Source organism: Macaca thibetana, chromosome 3 (assembly GCF_024542745.1).
Source record: "Macaca thibetana thibetana isolate TM-01 chromosome 3, ASM2454274v1, whole genome shotgun sequence".
Classification (NCBI taxonomy): Eukaryota; Metazoa; Chordata; class Mammalia; order Primates; family Cercopithecidae; genus Macaca; species Macaca thibetana.
Genome location: NC_065580.1, coordinates 27,596,522 through 27,623,223, shown reverse-complemented (window position 1 = coordinate 27,623,223; position 26,702 = coordinate 27,596,522). Strand labels below are relative to the sequence as shown.

The following is a 26,702-nucleotide window of genomic DNA, read 5'->3' as shown; positions in this document are numbered from 1 at the left end:
AGTCCCAGCTACTTGGGAGGCTGAGGTGGGAGGATCACTTGAACCCAGGAGTTTGAGGCTGCAGTGAGCTATGATTGCAACACTGCACTCCAGCCTGGGCAATAGAGCAAGACTCTGTCTCCAAAAAACAACAACAACAAAAATGTGAATTTAACTCCATTTTCAAATGACTAACTCTTATGCCAGTCATAGCCAGTGAAATCATCTGATGGTAGCTTCTGTAGCCCTTAACCTAAAGAGTCATTAGAGGTTATAGTAAATTAGTTTCTCTAGTGGTGCAGAGAGAAATGCCATCGGAGGAAATTATCACTGTCTTTTTTGCTAAAGTTTTGTGAGCTGGATCCTACTTAACAGCTTAAAAACACAAAAATGAAAGAGTAGTCCTAGTTTATCTTCTTAATTGGAATTGTTATTTGGAAATAAGATTTGCAGTATGCTGTCTATCCCCAAACACTGCCGAGCTTGCAGGAAAACAGAATTTAACATGGATGTTATCTGAAAGCTGTAGGGTCAACAACAAAAAAGGTGAAATGTTTAGTAGGGAACTGGACCAGTTCTAAGGTATCACTTTTAATTATAAAATAATGTCTTCCTTTTTATCTGCTTTTCAAACAGCCTCAGGGAACTATTAAACATTTGTGTGCAAGGTCTTATTTTGCTTATCTAAGGCATTTTGACTTGGAAGTATTAAACTTCAGGAACGAGCTAGAGAAGATAATGAGGGTATGTTAGAGGAGGAAAAATAGGAGCTTTTTTGCCCATGGATTTTAGAGGTCCACAAATAGAAAGGAAAAAGAAATTTCTTCATTTCTAACCCTAAAATAATTTTGTTAATGAGATGCTGGGGAAAAGACTACCAAAAGGCCTCAAAGCTCATGCTTCCAGAATATTCAGTAATTCCAAATAATCTTTGGGAAGTAGCATTTCTTGGTTAGTTACCTTTCTTCCCTTCTCCCAAATAACCGTGTGAGATCTTAAAACAGAAAATCTAGTGTTAATGGGCTCTAAATCTTAAACTAGGTGAGCAGCTTCTTATGTATAGCCAGTTCCTTGTTAAGGATCCAGCAGGAAAACCAGCCATGAAACATTTCCACATGCAGTTTGGGGGCTCCCTTGCTTATTCACTGAGTTTAAGCTCTTGCTGCAACATAGCTCTGTACCATCTGGGATGCTAGCAGTCCCAGCAGTTAGCTCAGATATCTGAGCTGTCTGCCACACAAATACCAGCCTGAGGAGATCATCATTCTTCAGTTTCATTCATTACTTAATGAATGCCAAATTAATTGGCAGGAAGAAGAAACACTCTGTGTGATATACTGAACAAGCCTGTGTGCATGATTAAGGAGCCACTCAAAAAGCCAATTTTGAGCTTTATTTCTCCTTTGTTAGCAAATCTCAAGAAAGCCTTTGTTACAGTTTAGCTCATGTCATTTGGTTGGTTTTATTTTCTAGCCCTTTAACATAGGAGGAAAATTGTCATTTCATGTATAACTTGTAACACGTACAGAATTGAACTGATAATTAGTTTCTTTGCCTTAAATTAATTATATATCATCCCAAGGGTCTCTGTTAATTTAGCTTTGCCAAGAAATAATGAGATCTGGGTTTGGCATCAGAAGTATTTCATAGGCCGGGCGCGGTGGCTCAAGCCTGTAATCCCAGCACTTTGGGAGGCCGAGACGGGTGGATCAGAAGGTCAGGAGATCGAGACCATCCTGGCTAACCCCGTGAAACCCTGTCTCTACTAAAGAAAAATACAAAAAACTAGCCGGGCGAGGTGGCGGGCGCCTATAGTCCCAGCTACTCGGGAGGCTGAGGCAGGAGAATGGCATGAACCCAAAAGGCAGAGCTTGCAGTGAGCTGAGATCCGGCCACTGCACTCCAGTTTGGGCGACAGAGCGAGACTCCGTCTCAAAAAAAAAAAAAAAAAAGTATTTCATAATTTTGGTTTTTTCTTTAGGTCTCTTCCACATCTGTAAAGTGATTAATTAAATTAGAGGAGGCATGCAGAATAAATCCCAATCCCATTGCAACTGGCAGGGCTTTGTGAATTGAGTTACAACAAAGGAGAGGATCTTACACCATTAGAGCCATGCCATCAGGTGTTTGCAAGTGACAGCTGTAGTGTGTTGCCTCAAATAATACCAAGTTACAAGATAGTTAATACCAAGTAATTAACAACTCACTCCCAAATTTAATAATAAAATATCAGAGTCCAAAAGGTTACTTATGAGTAGTCTTCCACGGGGGAAGATAAATTTATTAAGAAGTCGTATAGTGGGGGGGGGGGGGGGGGGGGGGGGGGGTGGGGGGGGTGGGGGGGGGGGGGGGGTTTTGGGGGGGGGGGGGGGGGGGGGGGGGGGCTGATCTTGGGATTTTTTTTTTTTCCTTTCCCAGAAAAAAAAAATGATTTTGGTGACTGATCAATTGTAAACAATTTTCTTCCTTACTTACAAATCATCCATTTAGAAAAATAAACGTGAACTTCCTTTCCTAAGCATTACAATTAGCCTGGGCAAGAGGTGTTATGATTGTCTTATTCTTTAAGCCAGTTTACTTTTTGGATTTGTGTGAAATGTCTTTTGAAAAGAAGGTAGATAGTATAGTATTAATTAACTACTTTGTATAGTCTTCTGCATAATTTAGAGTTGAAAATAATGTAACATTTTCCTGTGAACAGATTTATGTAGACATATAAATATATATACACATAGACACACATTTTTTAAATGCTCTTTTTAAAGAGATTTCTTGCCTTGCTCCCACTCCAAAAGCTATGTACAGTTGAGTCGTTAGCCTCAGAGGAAGAGTACGGGAAAGCAAAGATGAGGACCTCCTTTTCTTGTGTTGGTCTTGGGAACAAACAGTATTCCATCTTTCAAATATGGCATATTTCTAAACAGTTTGGGAAAGATGCTAGAATTTTTTAAAAGTAAGCTATTTTATAAATTGGAAGTACTCAGTAGTCAGAAATTAAGATCCCCTCTGATAGAGATAGATTCTCAAAACCGAAATGGGACTGAAAATTAGATTGAGAAGAAAGATACAACTTCCTCCATAGCCAATAAAATCTATCTTTCCAAGTCTGCTTATTAATGCTGTGAATCGCTCCTTCTGTTTGTGAAAACATCTCCTGGACTGGAAATGTGGTGCTGTAGCAGCCAGCTTAGCCAAAAGGTGGAGAATGTTAAATATCTTTTATGGGACTTATGATAAAATGTATTGATGTTAGTGATTGTCAAAATAGGTTTATCATTTTAAAAACTAAGAAATTACTAAGTATAAAGAAGAAAAACCAGTATTAACTAAGTAATGAGACCTCTTCATTTTATTTTCCCTGACTTATTTCCATTACCAAACATTTTAGTAAAGGCTAGAAAAGATTAAAAAAAAAAAAAAAATTAGCACAGCCATTCCATTGTTTTGTTTTTAACCACATGGAGAAAGGACCAGGCTGGAAGCATATGTCCCCACCCTTATTTATATTCCTTTGAGCATTGCCCTTTTCTAGACAGACAATCTGAAAATAATTGTGTTGATGGGTCTCTTTAAGCCTGAACTCTGGGTGTAAGATGTTATCCAGAAGCTATAGGGAGCTGCCTTGCTCAGGTCATTGGAAATTTCAACCCTAAGACTCATTTGAATTTCTAAATCCTTTATGCACCATTATGGGCATATGGAGCATATTCATACCATGAGGAGGAGTCTTTGTTTATGATGGACTTTTTAATATGGTCATAATTAAATTCACATTCAAAAAAGATGAGCTATTGTTAAAAGCCAAAAGAAAAACAGACAAAATGAACATGAAGCAAGGAGTCCATAAAACAAGAGTTCTTTACCACGTTTAAGCAAATGTCTCTCAAAAAAATTGTATTTCTCTGCACATTAGCTGAGACTCACACATTTTGCACCTCAGTATTTCAGATGAGACTCAATGTGTGGAGGAGAAAACTGCTAACTTGTTTGGTTCTACTCTAACCCCCTCTTCTGTGGCAGTGTGGGGTCAGGGCCGTATCTTAAAGTATCCACATCGTCTTAAATGGAAATCATGGGACTCTGGAAGGCTGGCATGAGCTGGTTGGAGCTTTTAAACAGAAGTGCTTTATAGGTATCAGATCTCTTCTGACATCAATTGTTAGGAATCATTGTGTTCTTAGGACTCTGTTGTGTTCTGCAGTCTTCCCCATTCCCCTCATGTTACTCCCTGGTTTATCTTTTATCCAATCTGTATGGACTTTTTAGGATTTTTTTTTAGTACAAATAATTTTCAGATCCCAGCTTTGGTAAATGTGTTAACTCTACTCTGTGAATAAATGAGTGATCTGCTGAACAATGGCAATTGTAGAATTACGTTGTATGTAATGTACATATGGAGAAAGAATGTATTTTGTTCATTTTCTTAATAAAAAGTTATATATGGATGTTACAAGATGTCTCTTGTATTTGCTTAAGCTACTTTTGAAGTGAACCTTTAACATGTCTTTGGACTTTACAGTTGTGTTTTTTCCCTCAGAAAGGTAAGTTTTATTTAGGCTTCCAAAAATTGAAAATGATGCGCTTTCGAAGGGCCTTTGGGTGTTTTCCTTTGAAACAGCGCTCAGATAAAGAAGTTCTGGCCATACTCACAAAGTTTCTGCGGGAAGGCTTCCACTTTTAAAGACCACTGGTAAATTATTTCATGAACCAGCCTTATTTTATTTGCCTTGTCCATTTGGACTTGTGTTCCTCTTGAAAGGGGATATGCTTGTACAGGCTAGGAACTAGAAGAAAAGACTGAACTGAAATGGAAAATTCGTTGCAGAAAAGATAGTAAAGGGAGAGAACCTAGAAGTGTTGCAAAGTTTGGGAAAATTCTTTATCCCTGTCCCCATTAAAGGGGAAAGACACTTTATGGGCCAAATCTTGAAAAACCTAAACTGAGAAATATGCCAGATAAAGGTACTGGATCACTGGGGCCGAGTGGTGGGACTCTCAGTAACGAGATCCCCTCTCTGCCCTTTCCACCTCCTGGTCTGCTTTACATCTTGGCTTTGTGATCATGCATTCTGGAGTGAATTGTCAGCTGGTTTTATTCCAAACAGGGATCATGCTTTCTCAATTTACAAATTGAATAATCCAAATGTTACTGCAGAGCTTTCATTTCTAGGGTGTCCTTTGAGTGTGGCCCTTAAGTAATGTTTCTTTGTGTTCTCAAAACAGGAAAGCATGAGGTGCAGTGATAAGGTAAGGAATTGACCTTTCCTTGGTCAGTCCTCCAGAGAATTAACTCAAAAGGATCAAAATGCAGGACAGTACCCTTGATATGTTTGTCACTACCTTCTGGTGGGAAGACAGCAGTGAGTAAAGAAACCTTGGCCCTAAACACAGATGAGAGCCAGCTGCTCCCAGGTCAAGTGCATGTGGAGACTGTACTACAGAGCTTGGAAGTTGCTGCGTTAGGGGCTTCTACCGTCTAAGGAAGACGACCGAGCACCCAATAGGGAAATGGCTGTGTGTGCCCATGCTCCCATAGCTTCTCATATAAATGACTGCAGGGTTCCTAGAAACTGGGGGAAAACATTTTCCCTGTAAATGAAGGCAACATTGGTTTATCACTAACCGTTCAGATTCTGAAGGTATTAATATGACTGGAAAGACCATCTGAGGCTTGTACAGTCCTGGCGTAAGTCTAAATCCTGGTTAATGATGTTTCTTCTTTAGCAGCACATTATGCTACATCTTCCTTTGCCTTTTACATGTCTTGGAAAGAGAAAAGCAAGAGGGGACTGGAGACTTGGGTTTTCTGGGGCATAGGGCGGTTGGGGCAGCAGAGGATGGTGCCACCATCCTTACTCTACAGCTTCACTATTGTCTTATGGGGCCTTTTTTCCTGTGGGCTTTCACCCAGCAAAAGCAGCAGCCGTCAATCATATGCTTGCCGGAGACATTCTTATTATAGGGAAGGAGAAACTACGCAGAAGTAGCCTGCCTAGCACTATGTTCGTAAGTTTTAATGGTTGGCAAACCCCGAGAGGAAGTTAGGACCCTTGGCGATGTACAATGCAGCATTGTACAGCTACCCTCTAAACTTGGGTCATAGAATGGAGAGCCCAGGAGGAATCGGGAATCCTGGCTGATACTTCCTGATGACCAATGACTTCTGCATAGCGTTGTTCACAACCACACCTTCTCTGCCTCATTTCTTCTGTGAAGTAAATACTGGCAGCAGATCTTGTTTGCTGGGATCCTATTGATTTTTTTTGTTGTTGCTGTTTGTTTGTTTTTTTGGACAGGGTGTCACTCTCATGCAGGCTGGAGTGTAGTGGTATGATCGTAGCTTACTGCAGCCTCCAACTCCTGGGCTCAAGTGATCCTGCCTTAGCATCCGGAGTAGCTAGGACTGCAGGCACGTGCCAGCACAACTGGCTAATTAAAAAAAAAAAAAAAAAATGTAAAGATGGGATCTGGCTATGTTGCCCAGGCTGGTTTTGAATTCCTGAGCTCAAGCTATCCTCCCACCTTGACCTCCTAAAGTGCTGGGATTAAAGGCATGAGCCACCATTCCCTGCCAAGGTCTTTGAAAGCACTAGCTATCTTAGTGTTTATCACTGGTGTTAATTATGTAGCCAGTTCTATGCTTTACTTTTTTCCCTTGTGTACAGAAGAAATCTGTGATTTAGGAGGGAGCTTATAGGGGAGGTTCTGAGTGACAAATCAGCATAACACATTTAAATTGACAAATGAGCATGTGTCTTGGTTGGCAGGCAGGGAGCAGGTCAATGACCTACTCAGGAAGAGAATGGGGTCTTAGATCTAACTTGTGGCCCATGATAAGCTATGAGTCACTCTTAGAACAGTGCACCTCGACCATGGCCAGCGTCCTGTGTGAGTTCCTTGTACTTGGACTCCTTTCTGTATCCTTGGCACCCTCTTGAAGTTAACCTCGAAATAACCCTGGCCCAACTCTAGCCCTCTCTTCAGGGTTTAACTGCCTTTCACAACTCTCATGACAGGAAAATCATATTGTAACAGTGGTTGCATTCTAGAAATGTATTTTGCTGTTGGAACTCTGGCATTAACATGATACTAAGAAAAGAGTGTAGGACTAAAGAGCAAAAAGATAGAGAATCAAGGCCTGTGCTGCCATTTAAATGGTTGTGTGATCAATCTCAAAGAGAATACTTAACCCCTGCGTCTAATTTCCCGAGTGGGGACAATTCCTGTAAGTTAGGTTTGTAAACCTATAGGTTTCCTATAAAATGGTTTGTAAATGGTAAGATGCTAGGCAAACAGACAAGATTGTTGTCTAGCAACTAAGATTACAGACCAATTCTACCTGACAGTTTCCCTTCTGCAAGTTGGGAATGATGAAGTTTTCCCCTTCCAGTGAGGAAGCATGCAGCTGTGGATCAAACCACGCTAGGAGATGGAGAAAGTCAGAATCATCTCCAGTGAGTCCTTCCCTAAACCTCTATCTTCACTGTAGACCTGGAGGAGGGATAGGCAGAAGCCTCTTGTGGCAGTAAACAGATCCATTTATGGCAGAAACAGGGCCAGAACAGAGCGTGCGTGCGTGCGTGCGTGTGTGTGTGTGTGTTCCCTTTGCCAGTGTTTTCATACCTGATCAGTCTTCAGCAGCCCCCTTGGAGATTTCTGATATTGGTGATTCCCAATGTATCTGAGGCAGAAGTAGAAGGAAGGAAGACAGTGAAACATTTATACAACAACATCTTAGGGGAAAGTGAGGTCGTTTACGGTCACTAGGACAGTTTGAGTAACGTAGACTCATAACTACCTTTAGGATCCCCCTTTTTTTTCCTTTCAGCTTCTCTCCTACTCCTAGTTTCTCTGCCCGCAGAGTTGGACAAGTGTAACTCAGCACAGAGGCCCCTGTGCTATGAGTGTGATCCGACATTCTCAGGCGCTTTGGCAATGAGCCTCGTCGCAAGTGAAGGCTTTAAGTCACAGCAAAATACTAGAGCTTGAGCCAGTTTACACAAAAACACTTTAATTGACTGACAGTATACAATTTTCCAAAATATATTTTTGTAAGAAAATGCAATAATTAACTATCGTTTTTACAAACAAGTTTCTCAGTAAATTCCAGTGTACTTCAGACCCCTGTCCACTAAGACACATATGATCCCCCACTTCCTGGGCAAACTGTTGAACATTCACTACAGACAAAAAGACCCACACTAAAGAGTCATCCGCGCCCTCCCTCCATGTTGTGTTTGCAGCAGACCTGAGGGATCAGCTAGTGACAGTGACAAAAGCTACGCTACAGTTTTACTCTTGCCCTCTCTGCCTCCCCCACCTTGTTTCCTTGGTCCCTCGGTCCTGTTGGAATAAATTCCATACATGAAAGCTCATCCAAAACTTGTTTCTTGGCAGAAAGAATTGTTCACTTACATCTTAAACCTAAATGATTCAGAGAAAGTATAGAAGACCAGTTCTTATTTTTGTGTTCATGCCCTCCCTAGCCTTGCAAGGGTAAGAACTAGGAAAAGAATTCTGTCCTTTGTGTCATTCTGGCGCCTTCAAGGAGCAATTCTTAGTTTACCGATTATTCCTTCTGAGGCGCACAGTCTGCGGATCCAGGTTTTAATCTTGTTTCTGTCCTGAACCATGTGATTTTGAGGAAGTCACTTTATCTTTGTGAGCTTCGGATTACCTTTTTCTCTAGAAAAAGATTGGACTAGATCTTGAAATACCTTTCTCCATGACTAGAGGGTTGCCTGCCAACCAGAGCATATTGACTCCAACCTTTACTGTGATGGGGCTGTGACTTTGCTGGGGAGGGGGCAGGGTTGCATTTTAAAATTTAAAAAAGAACACCTGATCTACAAGACAAATACTTTATCATAAGTTTGCCTTGTTATATTTCATTTTTTGTTTAAAAAAAAAAAAAAAAAAGCAAAAACTTGTCATTTCCAGTAAGACATTTACATTCCTGTCCAGAGAAAAAACTTGGCCATCACTCAGGTAACATAATGTTTTCTCAAAGTATGTTCACTTAAAGCAGTGCAGGGTGGATTAACATGGCCACTGTATTTACATTATCCAAAAAATCTGTGTATATGTATCAGTTTGAACTTGTTCTTGAAAGTTTCTCCAGTATATTGTCCAAAAAGATAAAGCTCAAGAAGTGGTTTAAATAAACTTTCTGCTAGCTTTCCTTATCCAGCGGGAAAAAAATCTGGTGTCTAGACTAGATTAAACCCGTACTCTGTCTTACGATGCAAAGAATATTCTGTACCTCCTTCATAAGCATTGCTCCCCACTCACATGACAGTAGGCTTCCCAGTCACCATACTCGTGGTTTCTGGCCTTCTGTGCAGCTTGGGGAAACCACAGTTTACCACTGAAAGAGTTGATAAACTGTCTTTGCTACAACCTGTTTTAAGTCATGCTGAGCTTCTGGTGTTCCCCTTACCTCTTCCCAGACCCAGAATCCGAATTATCAGAGAGCATTTAGAACCCAGTAAAGGTGGCAGAAGATGATGACCTTTATAGATGCATGGCTGTTTGGCCTGTTGACATAGGTGTCCTGGTGGCAAGAGCAAGGCAAGGTGTCAGATTCTGAAGCTGCCCTAAGACTAGACTAACACAGTTTGGATGAATATAAAGAACCTCTGAATCAGCCCAAAGCCTCTCCGGGTTCTCCTTGGACAGAGCGATGGAGTCGGCAGAGTCAGGACCAACCTGGCTAGGCACTCTGCTCTCTAGTCCTTGCCAGTCATCATCTGTCTCCTTTATATTCATCAACACAGTTTGGATGAATATAAAGAACCTCTGAATCAGCCCAAAGCCTCTCCGGGTTCTCCTTGGACAGAGCGATGGAGTCGGCAGAGTCAGGACCAACCTGGCTAGGCACTCTGCTCTCTAGTCCTTGCCAGTCATCATCTGTCTCCAAGAGGCCATAGGGTTGCAGCCTTTGATCGATTTGCAGAGGCCTATTTGCTGTCTCTGTCAAAAGCCCTGGCTGGTGAAGTGTGTCCCAGGATCAGCAAAGGAGCAATAATCCAGTCTGACCAACAGAAACCTACTGGGTGGAGAGAACCCAGCACTGGGCAAGAAGGAAGCAAACACCTCACTTGAGCCTAACAAGATTTCCTGTTTCCCCCCGAACGGGCACTATTCTCCCTCCTGCCCACCTCCAAACACCAGAGCGCTGGGGCAGATGTTTTCAGACCTTGTTAGCCTCACATCCCCCAACTCCTGGGAAACTCGCTGGGGCCCTAAGTGAACCCTTGGCCTTCCTTTCCCCCTACGATATCAGATGGCTACAGGCTATGAGGAAGGAATTAGGCAGACGGGGCTGGACAGAGATCTTCCCCAGCCTCTCCCTCTACCCTTTTAAAAAGTAAGCCTTCCAGAGTGGATAGCCTATTTCATCAGAACTACTGCAGCCTGAGCCTGACTCTTAAGACCCTGGAGGTGTGGCATTTCACCCGAAAAATGGCAATTTTCATTCCCCTAAGCAGTTCTGCCCATTTTCCTACTTCATACCAGGGAATTTATGCCCAGAACGATGGAGACCATGGCGAAAGTTCAACATTCCACACAGGATTCCCCCTTCTCAATCAGATGAAACCTCGCTATGCCCACTGCTTAGGAGCCTCCTACATGGCAGCTAACTGCTCAGCCCATGAAAGTCCTGTATTGGGGAATAGACATAGCTTTGTGGTTCCCTGAGATGCCACCAGAAACTGCAAGAGAACTGCAGCAGCCCCACTGGGCTCACAGAGAAGAGGAACAGCAAGGCCTAGCTCCAGGCCAGGACAGTGAGATGTTCGCACAACAGTCTGTCCCCCAGGTTGCCCTTCATGCACCCAGCATGCACTGCACTTTGCAGGCCCCTCTTTCCCTGCGGCCCAGGAGAATCAGAATGAGTGTGATGAGCTAACTGGGAGTCTGCAACTGTCTGAGCTTTGGCCTTTGGCAGTGGAGGGCTGGGTTAGAAAACAACTACAACAAAACGCTCAGCAACTTGAAATGTCCCTGAGTTTCCTATGACATACAGAGGAAAGCCTGTCCTTCCTGGCTGCTTTAATGGATTGTCTCTGAAGACACATCGCTGATGGGGGGGCCCTGGGAAGGCCTCTCCTGCAGCCACTGCTCCTTCATACTGGGTTTCAGGGAGTCACTCCCATCAGCTGAGCAGTGAACAACAAAAGGAACACGCTGCTTTCAGTAGCTACAGCAGATTGTAGTCCCTGGTGGACATGGAAGCCCAAAGAAGATCGCGGGGAGCCTCTGCAAGGAGTGCCAGGGGCAAGGGGCCAGTGTTCCTGCTGACCCCCTCATCAGCTGCCCTGAGACGCTAGCCTGGACTGAAGAGTGTCCCTTTCTCTCTCCACCTGCACATGGGCCCCCTAAACAGACCTGGTTCACGCAGGGAGACCTGTGTGAGTTAAGCCCCGATCTCACGAGGCAAATGTGAGAAAATCAGAATCCAGAACAACGGGTTGGTTCAAGGTTATGAATAACCTGTGCTAATCCCAGAGGCCCCAGGACAGAGTAAGTGGGAACACGCACTGAGTGTAGGGTGGGGTAAGAACATAGAGGGTGGGAAGACGGGTACACAGGCTGGGGTAGGAGAAGGAAAACTTGGGAGCTGGACTTACAGGTCATCAGATCCCACTGAGCCAGGATGTAGCCCTGCCCTCCTTTCCAGCCCAGCCGCCTGCTGGAGTTTCACCCCTGCCCGGGACTGCTCTGGACGGAGGGCACACGTGAACACAGCAGTGTGGCATGGTGCAAATGGAATCTTTGTTCTCATCCTGACTCTGTCACCAAGTGGCTCTGACCTTGGGCAAGTCACTTACCCTCCTCAGGTCTCGGCAACCTCACTGCGGAATGAAGGCATTCCACTAGTTCATCGCTAAAGTCCCTTGCGTGGCTTTTTCTTGATCTCCCTCATCATCCAGCAGCACTGAGCTCAGGCACTAGTGGGTTATTTTACAGGAGGAATCTGGACAGAATGTGATTTGTTCAGCTCGAAAAGGGAAAAATTAAGGCCCTGGGGGGATTGGGAGGGGACACCCCTTGGAGTTCACTCTCCCTCCCCAGTCTTTCCCTTCCCCGTCCAAACGGCACTTGGGGTGGTCGGTCTGGAGCTCTGCAGTGCTGCTGGAGGCCACCGGCAGACCGGACTAGAGGTGTGTGTCTTCCTCCTCATCCAGGTCGTCCTTGGTCAGGTTGTCCAGAGGGACGATCCAGCTGTCCCCTAGCTCCCCGTTGAGGCTGACCACCTTCTTCTCCTGCATCTCAGAAGAGGTCTCCATCACTTCCAGTGTCGGGTTGTCATGGTAACCATTCTCCACCGTCTGCAGCTCCTCTGTTAGCCGTTGCTAGAGTGGGGAAGGTGACCAGTGAGAAGGGGGTTTCAGAGGGCTCGGAGCTTAATATAGCGCATGTACCCCTCCCACTCCGGAGCCCCACTGTAGCTAAAGCAGGCCCTCATTGCTCCCCTGTGGGGCTGGCTGCTCCTGGTGGTCATTCTGGCTCTCAGCCTTCCCGGAACTAGTTTGGAACAAAGACTTGCCCCTCACCCTCACCCTGGTGGCAGACCGGTGAAGTCAGTGGAGATGACCTTTGTTCTCCAGAGTCCTCTAAGCTCTTTCCTCCCCTTCATCCCTTCCCCCAAAACCTCCTCTCCAGACACCTACTTCACCTATCGTAATGAATGGGGAAAGATCATTAAAAAATGACCTCTCTTGCGCTGGGTGACTGAGCCCTCTCTAAGCCTTTCTAAGATGGGTACGGTGTCTCTAGAACCATCCCTGCCGCAGATAGCAGCCATGTGGCAGAGGGGCTTTCTGCCCCTCTCAAACACAACCTTGAGTGCATGCTAGAATCACCTGGGGAGCGTTTTAGGCGGAAAAATTTTTGGTTAGACAGGAACACCTAGACCTGCTTCTATCAATGAATCCTCAGACCAGCTCTGCAAGGAGGTTATCCCTGCTATGCAGATGAGGAACCTGACGTCCAAAGAGCTCATCTGACTGATTTTCTCAAGGCCAGGGCCAGGACTTAAACCAAATCTCCCTGACTCCAGTCTGGGCGTGGTGGCTCACACCTGTAATCCCAGCACTTTGGAAGGCTGAGGCGAGCAGATTGCTTGAGGTCAGGAGTTTGAGACCAGCCTGGCCAACATGGCGAAACCCCATCTCTACTAAAAATACAAAAATTAGGTGGGCATAGTGGTGGGCACCTGTAATCCCAGCTACTGGGGAGGCTGAGGCAGAAGAATCACTTAAACCCGAGAAGTGGAGGTTGCAGTGAGCCGAGATCTCACCACTGCACTCCAGCCTGGGTGACAGAGCGAGACACTGTCTGAAAAAAATAACAATAATAAAATAAAAAGTAAGACTTCCTGACTCCAAAGCCCACGCCGTGTCCTCTGCCACGCTGCCTCTGTAATGCTCCGTGGACTGAGGCGGCTGCCCATCAGGGATGGCCTCTGCCCATTAGAAAGGGTCCAGGGCCTGCTCCCTTTTCCTTTTCTGCAACTTGGGAATCACGAGGGGAGGGTTCCTCTGGTGACCTGGGCTGCTTCCTCTGTGTGGCCGCAAACAGCTGCTTACCTGGTCCTTCCTCTGGGAGAGGCGCTGGTGGCAGCAGCCATAGAGGGCCGCCACGAGGAGCAGGAAGGACGCCATGCAGACGATGGTGATGATGAGGGGCATGCTGAAGCGGTCCTCGGCCTCCTCCGGTGGCCCCTGGTCCCCCAGCTGCATGTGACTGACCCCTGCCTGCACAGGAAGTGGCAGAAAACAGTCTGGGGGCACCCTCTCTCCATCAGCCCCCCGGCTTCACTGTAGAGCCCCTCTGCTTGCAGTTTGCTGGGGTCCGTGCCACCACCCTTGTCTACATGCAGGCACGTGATGGGGTTCCTCCCCACAGAGAGAGGGTAGTAACCAGACCTCCCACAAGGGGCTTCTACTCTGTCCCCACACTTGGGGGGCCGCTTACGTCCTTTAGTTCATCCCATTTGTCCTTCAGCCGCTCGTACACATCCTTGGCAGGGAACTTAGCTGTGGGAGAGGAGGGAGACGCTGTCCAATGGCCCAGCCCAGAGAGAGGCAGTGGGGGACGGGGACTGCACCCCAAGAGAGGGACGCAGGTATCTCAGTCTCCTGAGTGTGTCTCTTGGGTGACCTGGGAGGGGAGTGTGGCTTGGCAGTTCTTAGGGAACAGAAGGGGTACCACTGTGACCCACCCTCCAATGTGGCTCCTGCACGCCCCCATTCCCACCCATGCAGGCCTCAGCCTAGGCCCCCTTGCCCTCCGCCCAGGACCCCTTGCCCTCCACGCACTGTGAATAGTGATTTCTTTGACGGCCACTGCCTGACTTCCTTGAATGCGTGCCAGCCGTATGCTGCACTCATCTTGGGTCCGGTTGAAGGTGGCTTTGACTGCTTGGCACATCAGCGTGACCAGCTTCTCATCTGGAGGGCCCCCTGCCTATGGTGGGGAGAGCGCAGGTGACTCCGCGGGAGTGTGACAGCAGCCTAGGCCTGTAGGGCTGCCCTCCAGCTCCGTCGGGACAATACTGTTGCTCTGCTAGAACCTGCCTCCCTCTCCAGCCCCAGCTGTTGCTCCATGCTGGCCAGCCAGGAGCCAAGGGTTGCACGCTGTTCTCCTGGGCCAGCTCCTGCCTCCTCTGCCTCGTTCCCATCAGCTTGTTCCCCACACTGTGTTTATCTGGTCTATGCTTGCACCTTTCATTCCTTTCACCCTAGTGCCCCTTTTTTCCCTCCAAGCTATTCGTGGATTGGGGGTCTTTTTCATTTCCATTCCTAGAAAGGGCTAGAGTGGGGGCACTGCACAGCGACCCCACTCCACAACCTGCGGGGAGACTCCAATTCCCCCTGAACTCCCATTCACCAGCCTTTCATGCCCAGTTCAGAGAAATCAGGCGAGGAGGCTGCAACTCTCAGCAGAAGGGTCTCTACCCGCAAAGCTGAAATCCACGTGCCCTTGCCCTAGGCAGAGCCTCTGGCTCTGAAGACACAGACAGGCTGACAGGGGAAGGGGCCTCCACTGAGTAAGGGAACAGGTGGAATCTTGAAGCTACCCCTAGGATATCTTGGAGGAGTCTTATTTAGCTCTAAGAAGAAAGATTATGGCTGACGTGGCTTTAGGGCTGAGGATGAGGAGAGAGGTATGGGCAGCTTTTTTTACCCAGTTCTGCCGTGCCATCTAGGGGCACCCCTCCCTGGGGTTTCTCTGACCTGATTCCGGAATAAATGTCTAAGACAAAGAAAAGGACTCTAGGGATGGCTTAGCACAGAACCCATACAAACCACCCCTAAGGGTTCTACCAGAATTTCCTTAAGCTCACTCATTCCCCACCCTGACATCAGGAAGGGATCCAGGGTTTTCCATCTTCCTTGTCTAGCAAGGAAAAAAAAAAAAAGTTTCTCACAAACAATCATACAGCCTGCCAAGCTACATCCAAAAAGAGGGTCTGAGGAATGGCTGGGCGGGCACCTGACTGTCCCCAGAGATCATCTCACGCAATGCCTGCCTTGTCCAATAAGCCCAACCCTAGGAGAACACCACTGACTTTTAAAACTCTGGTCAAGATGTAGGCTTTTGTAAAGTTCACTTGGAAAATGCCAGCACAATGGACACCCAAAAGAAAACAACTGCAGAAAATTCAGGCAGCATTAAAGTGTTGTAAGCCCAAATTCTCCGTCCTATTATAGACACAGTGTTTGGGTCTGTTCTAGTTCTGGTTCCTAGGGGGTGGCTGCAAACAACCGGCACTGACCGGGAGAGGGCAGCAGTGAGCCAGCCATCTCCAGCTCGCACAGCGCTCAGCAGCTATTTACCAAGTATGCACAGCGCATCCCCAGACCAAAGCCTTTGGCCCCAGGGAGACCGCCAGCCTGAAGGCTGTTCACACACTGCTATACCTCCCTCATACAGGTGCTCACACATACACACACCACCCAGACTGGAGAACTGCTGGCAGTGGCTCCTGCATTCCTGGGCCCTTTTCTCTCCCACCCATCCCATCAGCTCCTCAGGTTAGAGGGAGAATCTCCCAGAACTGTTCGTCCATCAAGGCTCTCAGATAGTCCACAGACCGGGAAATGTGAAGCCACAGACGATTAAAGCCGAGAGACTCAGGCAGACTACACCTCTCATTTTCTCTCTCTCTTTTTTTTTTTTTTCCTGTAGAAACGGAGTCTCCCTATGTTGCCCCTGCTGGTCTTGAACTTCTGGCCTCAAGCAAACTTCCTGCCTCAGCTTCTCAAAGTGTTGGGATTACAGGTGTAAGCCACCACACCTGGCCTCACCTCTCGTTTTCAACTGAGACATCTAAAACCCAAAGAGATCAACTCACCAAAGTCACTCCCAGAACTAAGGGCAAACAGGAACTAGGATCAGGGTCCCTCAACTCAGCATACTGGGAATAGTCACACAGTGAAAACCGAGGAAACCGGGGGGCAAGGGGGTTCAGTCCTGTGGGTGTGTCCTGACTTAGAGAAGTCTAAACCTCGGTCTGTCGCTCTGTAAGATGGGAAAGGACCACTTCCTACTAGGAAGAAATGAGGGCCAGAAAGCGAATGCGCCTTAGAAATATGCTTATAAATGCACTTAGAAAGAACATGCATTCCCTCTCCCTCCCTCAGCCCTGCTGCGAGCCTCAGATCAGCGAGCTACTCACACAGAGGGTGTTTCCTGTGAGGTTCAGGATGAGGAGCTTCTCGCTTTGCATCTCAGGAGCCTCACACTTGGTCTGCAAGAAGCCACTGAGATTAAGGTTTGGGTTCATAGTCAGGGAATCTTTGACACTTCCCCCCAACTAAGGGGTGACCCAGATAGGAAGGAGTTCATGGCAAGCTGGAGGCATGGCTGGACCCATTCCAGAACCAGGTATGTCCTGGCTGCGTGGCTTGAGGGCAGCCCAAACCAGGACCAGGCTAACCAGGGAGAGGGAGGAGCGAACGGGTAAGTGCTGCTCAAAGCCCCAGCCAGGGGCCCTGGGTTGGAGGAAAGAACAGAAAAGCTTGTCTTAAAGCCCCTTCTACCTGAGTCTGGGTTCTCAGACTTGCCCCACGCCCGCCAGAGTTACCCAGTCACTCCTATGAGCCAAGGTGGGAGAAGGTGTTTTGAGGTATCGGTGGGTCGTTGATGCTGCCGTGGGGCTGGAGCTCATGGTCTCTGGCAGGGGAGACATTCTCAATGCTGTCGTCGGGCTTGTGGGCTGCACTGTCCCCTTGGAGGAAGGGGCCATAGAGCTGGCTGGCATCTGGCTGGAGGTCTGTTCAGTTCTTTGCGAGATAACTGATGGCGCTGTCATTGGGAAAACGAGGGTAATGGGAAAAGATGAGTGCACCCTCGTGAGAAGAGGACAGTCTTTTCTCGTTCTAATAGTTTTCCCAAGTTCTTTAGTCTTACTTCCCACAGAGACGGAAGAAGCGGACTGACTCCTATGACAAGCCAGTGGAATAACCCGGCAAAGGAAGTCACAGCAGCTGCAGTGAACATTCACCAACCACTTACTGTGTGCAAGGGACCAAGTGCTTCAAAGGTACTTTCCTACTGAATCCTCATAACAACCCTCTGGGGGAGGAATCATCACCGTCCCTATTTCATAAACAAGGAAACTGAGGCTCCAAGAAGCTCAGTGATTTGCCTGAGTTCCCATGCCAACAAGTGGCAGGGCAGGGATTCGAATCCAGGATTATCTCAGCCGGAGCCCACACTCCTGTGTGGCACCCTCCTGTAGAGTGGTGGCCTGCTGACTTCAGACCATATGCTGCTGATACGCAGCAACATCACCAGGGAGCACTCAGAAATTCTGGGTCCACAGATCTGAGATGGGTCATGATCCTAAGGCTCATGATCCACAGGTAGATTTTGAAATTGATTTACTAGGTTAAGACCAGCTCTTATAAATAAATAAATAAATAAGTATTGGCCAGGCACAGTGGCTCACACCTGTAATCCCAGCAATTCTGGGAGGCCAAGGTGGGCAGATCACCCAAGGTCAGGAGTTCAAGACCAGCCTGGCCAACATGGTGAAACCCTGTCTCTACTTAAAAAAAAAAAAAATTAGCCAGGTGTGGTGGTGCACACCTGTAGTCCCAGCTACTCAGGAGGCTGAGGCAGGAGAATCGCTTGAACCCGGAGGTGGAGGTTGCAGTGAGCAGAGTTTGTGCCACTGCACTCCAGCCTGGGTGACAGAGCGAGAGACTCCATCTCAAAAATAAACAGGTATGGAATAGAAACTGTTCCCCTCTCGGGTTCAAGCAATTCTCCTGCCTCAGCCTCCTGAGTAGCTTTACAGGCGCCCACCACCACACCCAGCTAATGTTTGTATTTTTAGTAGAGACCTGTTGGCCAGCCTGGTCTCGAACTTCTGACCTCAGGTGATGCACCTGCCTCAGCCTCCCAAAGTGCTGCGATTACAGGCATGAGCCATCATGCCCTGTAATCAGGCCCTGAAAAGTTTCTTGGTGCTTGAAGAAAGCCAGGCATTACTTACGTGGGGTGGTGATCATCCCCGGGCTTGTGAAGGTGTGGCCAGGGCTAGCCACAGTGCTTGAACTGCTTGAACTGCTTGAAGCTGTCGTAAGATGGTCATGTCCCGAGCGTGTTGGGGTGGCCACAGGATGCGTCCAAGTGGGTTGTGAGGGGCTGACTGGATTTGTAGGGTGATGGGTGGTTGGATGTTCTGCCTTACTGGATGAGAGGTCTGTGGTCACACTGTGGCTGCGTTGACCCCCAGAGTTCGTTGTATTTTCTGCTCCATTCTGGCTGCTTGTGGTGTCAGGTTTCACTGTGGTCGTGGAGATTGCAACTGTAGTGGCGCCTGCACCTTGCGTGCTCCTGGAGCTCTTGTTGGCGGTAGTAGTGTTGTCTGAGCAGCATCCTGTAGTCACGGTAGTGGTGACTGGGCCTGAGGTTTGCGGAACCTGGGTTGTAGTCCCCGGTGAGTCACTGGACACACCACGGGTGCTCGCCGTGGTCGGGGCCGAGGTGTTCATGGCCTTGGAAGTGGGGACTGTGCTCTGCTGGACTGTAGCTGTAGTGGAGACACTGGATGCTGAAGTCAGGTGTTGCTTGACAGTGGTTTCCGGTGTTGTGCTAGATGGGTTCTTAGTAGTCGGGGCTGCTGTTTGCAAAGACAACACAGAATGGAGTTAGGGCTGGGAGACTTCCTCACCACACTTCTCCAGCTCTTCCCCAGGATTCAGAGGTCTTGCTCGCAGCCCTGCTGTCTGCCTTGCTGAAGGCCTGGGTCTTTGGTAAATCCCGAATTTTCTGAGGTTCAAGAAACCTCTAAGCGGGCAGCTTGGCGTGCAGCGGGGTCAGAAAAGCGAAATGCTGCTGAAGGGGAGGCCAGGCCAGCAAGGCCCACCACACGTGGAGGCTGTCGTGCACACCTTGCCCTCCCCGTCCGGCCCCATGCACATCCCCCTTAAGTTTCTCAATATGCTACCCCAGAACCAGCCTCCAGGAACACCTCTGTCTCCTCCTCCCCAGCTCCCAGGCACATGGCCCACAGAAAATTCCACAGACTAATGCTTCCTGAACTGCCCTGGCCTTGTTCTGAGCTTAAGCAAAAAAAGACATGGGCTCTGTTCTCATGGAAGTTAAATCTAGGAGAAACTGATGATAAACTGAAATTACACAAATTACTATTTCAGTACCAGGTGAGCTGTGCCAAGAAAGAAAGGCCGAGTGCCCAGACTGCATGCAGCATGGCGGCTTCACCTGCCATTTCTTGAGGAAATGGGTTTTGTGTCAGGCAGTGGAGACACAATGGTGAACACGACACAGAGAGTCGTACCCTCGAGGCGCTTACACTGTGGTGGAGAGGCAGAGACTAAACACGTGGACAGAGCACGGAGGAAGTGAGGAAGGAAAGGATGCAGAGGCGAGCAGGGAGGGACCATGTCGAGCGAGGGAAGGAAAGGCATCTCTGCAGTGACGGTTAAGCTAAGTCCTGAAGGGTAACAAGGAGAATGCTTTGTGAAGAATGGGAGGAAAAGTGTCCCTGGCAGAAGGAACAGAATCTGCAAAGCCCCCGAGTAGGGAAAGGAGCTGAAAGAAGACAAGCAGGAATGGAGTTGGGTGAGGAGGGGTCAGGCACAGGGCTGAGAAAATACAGGGTCTTATGACAGTGACAGCAACTGAATGTCCAAACCAGACATTTTTGAGAATAAAAGGCTCTCTTAAAAATCACATTCGTCCAGGTGCGGTGGCTCATGCCTATAATCCCAGCACTTTGGGAGGTTGAGGCAGGCAGATCACTTGAGGTTGAGGAGTTACAGACTAGTCTGGCCAATGAAGAGAAACCCCGTCTCTACTAAAAATACAAAATAAATCAGCCGGGTGTGGTGGTGCAGCCTGTAGTCCCGGCTACTCAGGAGGCTGAGGCAGGAGAACCGCTTGAACCCGGGAGGCAGAGGTCGCAGTGAGCTGAGATGGTGTCACTGCACTCCAGCCTGGGCGACAGAGCAAGACTCTGTCTCAAAAAAATAAAAATAAAAAAATCATATCCTACGTAGAATGAGACATAAGATCATCCTCCTCAGAGGCCAAAATGCAGATTCCAGATTTTATTCTTGATGCAAAAAAGCAGCCACTGAAGGCATTAAAGCAAGGAAGTTTTATAGGATGACTTACAGAGAAACCTGTTCCTGCTGCTTTGGGGAAGGCAGACTGGAAAGAAGAGCATGTGGAAGAGGGAAGAGAAGTTAGGAGGCAATTGCAGTGATCCAGATGGAATGAACAGCGTTGGCCACAGGAAGCTATTGACATTGGAGACAAAAGGCAGATAGCGTAAAGACTGTTTTGGAGATCAACTGCTTGCTGATGTCCTAAGTGAGGGAAGAAGAGAATCTACGTTGATTCCTAGTTTTCTGTCTGGAGCAGAAGGGAGTGGTGGGAAGGGGGCTGCTGGCTGCATCCCGTTCTCTGTACCAGCCAACGCCCATACCATTTCTCTATATTTGGGAGTTCTGCACCCCATGAGACTTGATGGCAGCAGAATCTGCCTCCTATGGCAATGCTCCTATGAAAATGCCAGCTCTTTGCCTTGCCAGCCTCCCCTGGGATGAGCATAAGCAGGTGGCAGTGCTACCATGAATGAGCAGTCTCATTCCAGCCGTGAGGGGCTCTGCAGGCAAGAGTGGTGACATCATGCATGGAGGTGAGGCCAAGCAGGCCAAGCAGGCCAAGCACTCATCCCGGTCCGCAGCGCCACCTGGTGCTTGGCATGGGTAAGCAGCGCTGGCCTCCCTGGATCACTTCTATATCCTGGCTTGGGTGATGTTCAAAGTAGCTCTGAATGTTGTGGCCTCCAGCAATCCCAGCTACTCCATACACTGGACAGTATCCAAAATCTTTTACACACACATTTTGCTACTGAAAAGCAGAAATGTTTATCAGGAGTAGCTGCCGGCAGCAAGACTTCAGGGATTGGTTGTCAGGCCTTACTGGGGACAAAGGGCAGTCAAAATTCTGCAAGTATTAAGGAATACTTGCAAGTGTCCCGTGACATCTCAAGGATAAGCAGTGACATCATCACCTCTAATCTAAAGTGAAGTGCCCAGGAAGTGGCTTTGGTGTGGCCCAGTGGCTGCTGCCAGAGTATGAAAGGCACACTCACCAAATCTGTTTTAAAAAGCAATACAGGCTGGGCGCGGTGGCTCACACCTGTAATCCCAGCACTTTGGGAGGCCAAGGCAGGTGGATCACCTAAGGTCAGGAGTTTGACACCAGCCTGGCCAACATGGTGAAACTTCGCCTCTACTAAAAATACAAAAATTAGCCAGGTGTGGTGGCGGGTGCCTGTAATCCCAGCAACTCAGGAGGCTGAGGCAGGAGAATCACTTGAACCCGGGAGGCAGAGGTTGTAGTGAGCTGAGATCATGCCACTGCACTCCAGTCTGGGTGACAGAGTGAAACACGGTCTCAAAAAAAAGAAAAACAAAAAAAAAGCAGTGCAATGTGAGGGTTTGACAGGCATTTTTTCTTCTTAGTAGTTCATAAAATAACAGTGTTTCTTACTATTGATGGTATCATAGTGCCATCTGGCAAGATACTAGATTGCAAAGGGACTATATCAGCGTATTTGGAGAATTAAGGAATATGTGGGATGATTTTTTTGTTTTGTTTTGTTTGTGAGACAGGATCTTGCTCTGTTGCCCAGGTTGGAGTACAGTGGCACAATCAGGACTCACTACAGCCTTCACCTCCCGGGCTCAATCAGTCCTCCCACCTCAGCCTCCAAGTAGCTGAGACCACAAGCACGCACCACCACACCCAGCTAATTTTTTTTATAATTTGTAGAGACAAGATCTTGCTATAATGGCCAGGCTGGTCTCAAACTTCTAGACTCAAGTGATCCTCCAGCCTCGGCCTCCCAAAGTGCTGGGATTACAGGTGTGAACCACAGCACCCAACCCTGGATGGTTGCTTCTTACAATGGTGAACAGCTTAAAACAGGATTTCTCAACTCTGAAACTACTGGCATTTTGAACTGGATATTTCTTGTTATGGGAAGTTGTCCTATGCATTATACACAGAATGCTTAGCAACATTCCTGGCCTCTACCTATTAGATGCAAGTAATACACATGCACGCCCCTTTCCAGTTGTAACCAAGAAAAATGTCTCCAGATATTGCCAAATGTCTCCTGAGGGAGACAAAATCACTGCCAGTGAAAACTACTGGTTTAAAGAAAGAGAACAACAAATTCAAATTCCTAAATCCTCCTGTGAAAGCACAGACTGAAAACCAGAGACTTTCCAAGAACACATTCAAGGAGTCTCTTTGTTTGCAGCTGAAGGGCTGAGACGTTCAAAAGATTTTAAAAGCTTGATTCCATGAGTTGCCGAATTACGGTGTTAACTTAATTCATAACCTCACCAGGTCTCTTATGTGAAAATAGAACCTAGAGAATTTGGTTTTTTTTTTTTTGAGATGGAGTTTCGCTCTTGTTGCCCAGGCTGGAGTGCAATGGTGCAATCTCAGCTCACTGCAACCTCTGCCTCCCAGGTTCAAGCTATTCTCCTGCCTCAGCCTCCCGAGTAGCTGAAATTACAAGCTCATGCCACCATGCCCAACTAATTTTTTGTATTTTTAGTAGAAATGGGGTTTCACCGTCTTAGCGAGGCTGGTCTCGAACTCCTGACCTCAGATGCTCCGCCCACCTTGGCCTCCCAAAGTGCAGGGATTACAGGCGTGAGCCACCATGCCTGGCCAACTTAGGTGACATGAGAGGGTGTAGATGAGTCAGACTACCCATAAATCTCCATCTTCAATGGAATTCACTTGCCAGGAAGCGCTACCACTGCTCTCCTGTAAGATTCTCGATAACCTCACTTGAGCTTATTGGCACCGAAAACCGAATCTCATCATGATCCCCACCGCTCTTTCTTTTCTTCAAACCTATAACAAGAGTCAGATTCCAGCATGTCCCAGGAGGAAAAACACAGACTCTGACCTAGGAGAAGGCTCACACACTAAAAATATCTAGAAAGAAACTTGCAAATACTTATGGATATTTACCATAAGGGTGCTGTATCAAAAGGAGGATGATCATAATTTTACATCAGGCTGAATTATGGGTACGCATACCATAGGTTTTGGATCCAATATACTGACTCCAGCAGCTACAGGTAGTTCTCATTGCTTTCTTAGTTGGATGACTGAAACCTGGACTCAATGGAAATCCACATTAAATAAAGCTGAGTTGTCAGAAATACCCTGGAACAATGCATAGGAAGAAATGCAAAGTCTTGGCTGGGCACGGTGGTTCACGCCTGTAATCCCAGCAATTTGGGAGGCCAAGTTGGATGAATCACGAGGTCAGGAGTTCAAGACAAGCCTGGCCAACATGGTGAAACCCTGTCTCTACTAAAAATACAAAAATTAGCTGGGCGTGTTGGTGCACACCTGTAATCCTGGCTACTCAGGAGGCTGAGGCAGTAGAATTGCTTGAACCCGGGAGATTGCACCACTGCACTCCAGCCTGGGGCACAGAGTGACACTCTGTCTCAGGGGGAAAAAAAAAAAGGCAAAGTCTTGGAAAGACAGAATGTTTATCATGTCTGTCCTGCTTACTCATGCTCTGGTGTGTCATGAGAACTCAAATGACACTCCCTTTACAAGGCTTTGGGCAACATAATTCATGACTTCTAAGATTCACATCTTTCCGTGTCTCTGAAATGAGAATGTATTATAAATAACACTTTGACTGTGGTGCTTTTTCTTTTTTTTCGAGACAGGGTCTTGCTCTGTCACCTAGGTTGTAGTGCAGTGGCATGATCTGGGCTCACTGAAGCATCAAACTCCGGGGCTCAAGTGATCCTTCCGCCTCAGCTTCCCAAGTAGCTGGGAGCACAGGTGTGCACTATGACACCTGAGAAATTTTGTAGAGACAGGATCTCCCTATGTTGCCCAGGCTGGTCGTGAACTCCTGTGCTCAAGTGATCCTCCTACCTTAGCCTCCCAAATTGCTGGGATTACAGGTGCGAGCCACCATGCCTGGCTTTTTTTCTAAGTGGTTCATAAAATAATAGTGCATCTTATAACTGATGGTGGCTTGGATTTGATTACATCTGGGATATTGTTAAGAGGACTATTCACATGTTCTGAGAACTCTGTGGCTGTCCTTCACTGGTCAGGTATGTTAATAGGAAATGCTGCTGATTTCAGTGGGGATGGACACCAGGTTCCTTGGTGTAGAGAAAATAATAGAATTTCATTTCCAGGAAAAAAGGTGTGTGTGCTTCCACAGTGGGCAGCAAGACCAGCGTGGCGATCACAATGGTGTAACCAAGGCTATTTCGAGCAGCAGCTAAGAGCTTATGTGCTCTTTCGGATCAGAATGGTTGGGCAGCTCACTGACTTCCTAGGTGTAGGGTCCGCAAACTGGGAACTGTGTTGATTCACGATAGAGAACGCAGCCACTTAACCAGGTCCCAGAACTCAAAGTTTTCACGGACTCAGTGTTCCTTGAATGAATCGTGCATTTCTTTCCTATGGCTGCGTTAACAAATGACTACAAACTAGGTGGCTACAGAAAACATAAATATATTCTCTCACGGTTCTGGATGCTAGACGTCCAAGACTGGCAGGGGCAAGCTCCCTCCAAAGGTAGCAGGGAAGACTCTTTTCCTGCTTCTAATCAGCAATCCTGGCTGCTCCTTGGCTTGTAGCTGTGTCACTGTGATCTCTGGCTCCATCAGCACATGACCTTCCTCCTTGCGTAACTCTCCATTTTTTTGTTTTTTGAGATGGAGTCTCTGTCTCCCAGGCTGGAGTGCAATGGCCCGATCTCCACTCACTGCAACCTCCGCCTCGTGGGTTCAAGCAATTCTCATGCCCCAGCCTCCCAAGTACCTGGGACCACAGGTGTGTACCACCATGCCAGGGTAATTTTTGTATTTTTAATGGAGATGTGGTTTCACCATGTTAGCCAGGCTGGTCTCGAACTCCTGACCTCAGGTGATCCACCTTGCTTGGCCTCCCGAAGTGCTGGGATTACAGGCTGGGATTATAGGTGTGAGCCACTGGGCCCGGCCACGTAGCTCTCCTCTTATAAGGATAGCAGTCATTGGATTTAGAGCCCTCCCTAATCCAGTATGACTTCATCTTAACTTGATTACATCTGCAAAGACCCTATTTCTAAATAAGGTCACCTGCACATGTACCAGGTACCAGAGATTAGGACCTGAACATGTCTTTTTGGGGGGGAATGCCATTTGCTCTCCTAATCTGCTCTCCTACATCCTCGTATAAAAACCAGGAGTCTTTCAAATATTAGAAATTAATTCTGTCTGCTTTAAAGAGAAAGTAAATCTATTAAAAAGATAGTGCGTTGGCTAATAAAATACTCGAGGTGACTAAAGAATCAAGCATAAGTCAGAAACAGTGCTCAAGACCTCTTCTCCTGAGCTGGTCTGCTGAGACCATCACTTCTACCACCATCGAGCATCAGCAGTTCGCACCACTGGCAACATTAGTGTTGGATACTGGATTTTATTGGGGATGAGAGTGTTTAAGGATGCTGTCCGTAAGAGGTCTTTCCATTTACTTTTATGACTGGCACCATGGGGAATCCCTGGGGTTCTAGCCATATTCCTTCCTGCTTCATTATTTAGCCACATGTAGGGTTCACACTAAGTCTGATTAAATTTAACGGGCCACTGATTCTGCTGTAGAGTGAGCTCCTTGGTAAAGCCTATGGTCTGTGGGGTAATTGTGATGGTGAATAAAGCATCCTGGGAGTCCAGAAACGGCGCCGTTGACAAGAAATGTGGCAGCCTGGAGGGTACATGCAGGTCCGGAACGGGCCGCCCTCCACCACGGCCACTTGGCCACGGGTCCACAGCGCCATCATTAGGCGATGGAGAAAGAAACTGATATGCAGAAGGGATCATCTTGCCCATCTGATTACCCAGAACCTTCTCCAGAGCCAGGCAAACATCCTCACACTCCAGACCTATCCCTGCGGGTCCCCCCACATGCCTGCCTAACCTTCCGAGTCACACTGATTCTCCACTGCTGTTCCTTCTGAGTTCCCTAGCATTGCTTTAAAAATCATTAGCTCCTGCCGATGAATCTGTTCAGAACCTCGCCTCAGTGGACCTTTCCTTCAAAAACAAAAGACCGGGAAATGTATTCTTTAAAGTCCTGGTCATTGGGAGAATTTTGTTTCTACACCACCCTTCAGGATG

General features: G+C 47.4%; 2 protein-coding genes across 5 annotated transcripts in view; one reads left to right on the top strand and one right to left on the bottom strand.

The window, feature by feature from the left end:
- The window catches only part of MKLN1 (muskelin 1), a 396,930-nt gene extending 380,306 nt beyond the window's left edge, over positions 1 to 16,624 (top strand). The window contains exon 20 of one of the 3 annotated variants that reach the window (XM_050782495.1): positions 16,180 to 16,624. In XM_050782495.1, coding sequence (XP_050638452.1) covers positions 16,180 to 16,418 — 239 coding nt within the window. In that variant the 3' untranslated portion in view covers positions 16,419 to 16,624. The remainder of the gene's footprint in view (positions 1 to 16,179) is intronic. The other 2 variants (XM_050782494.1, XM_050782498.1) reach the window with 2 other exon arrangements.
- Positions 11,871 to 26,702, bottom strand: part of PODXL (podocalyxin like) — a 1,065,326-nt gene continuing 1,050,494 nt past the window's right edge. Inside the window, exons 3-9 of one of the 2 annotated variants that reach the window (XM_050782501.1) lie at positions 18,494 to 19,123; positions 17,078 to 17,298; positions 16,670 to 16,741; positions 14,307 to 14,454; positions 13,963 to 14,024; positions 13,575 to 13,742; positions 11,871 to 12,338 (exon numbers count right to left, since the gene is read on the bottom strand). In XM_050782501.1, coding sequence (XP_050638458.1) covers positions 12,141 to 12,338; positions 13,575 to 13,742; positions 13,963 to 14,024; positions 14,307 to 14,454; positions 16,670 to 16,741; positions 17,078 to 17,298; positions 18,494 to 19,123 — 1,499 coding nt within the window. In that variant the 3' untranslated portion in view covers positions 11,871 to 12,140. The remainder of the gene's footprint in view (positions 12,339 to 13,574; positions 13,743 to 13,962; positions 14,025 to 14,306; positions 14,455 to 16,669; positions 16,742 to 17,077; positions 17,299 to 18,493; positions 19,124 to 26,702) is intronic. The other variant, XM_050782500.1, reaches the window with a different exon arrangement.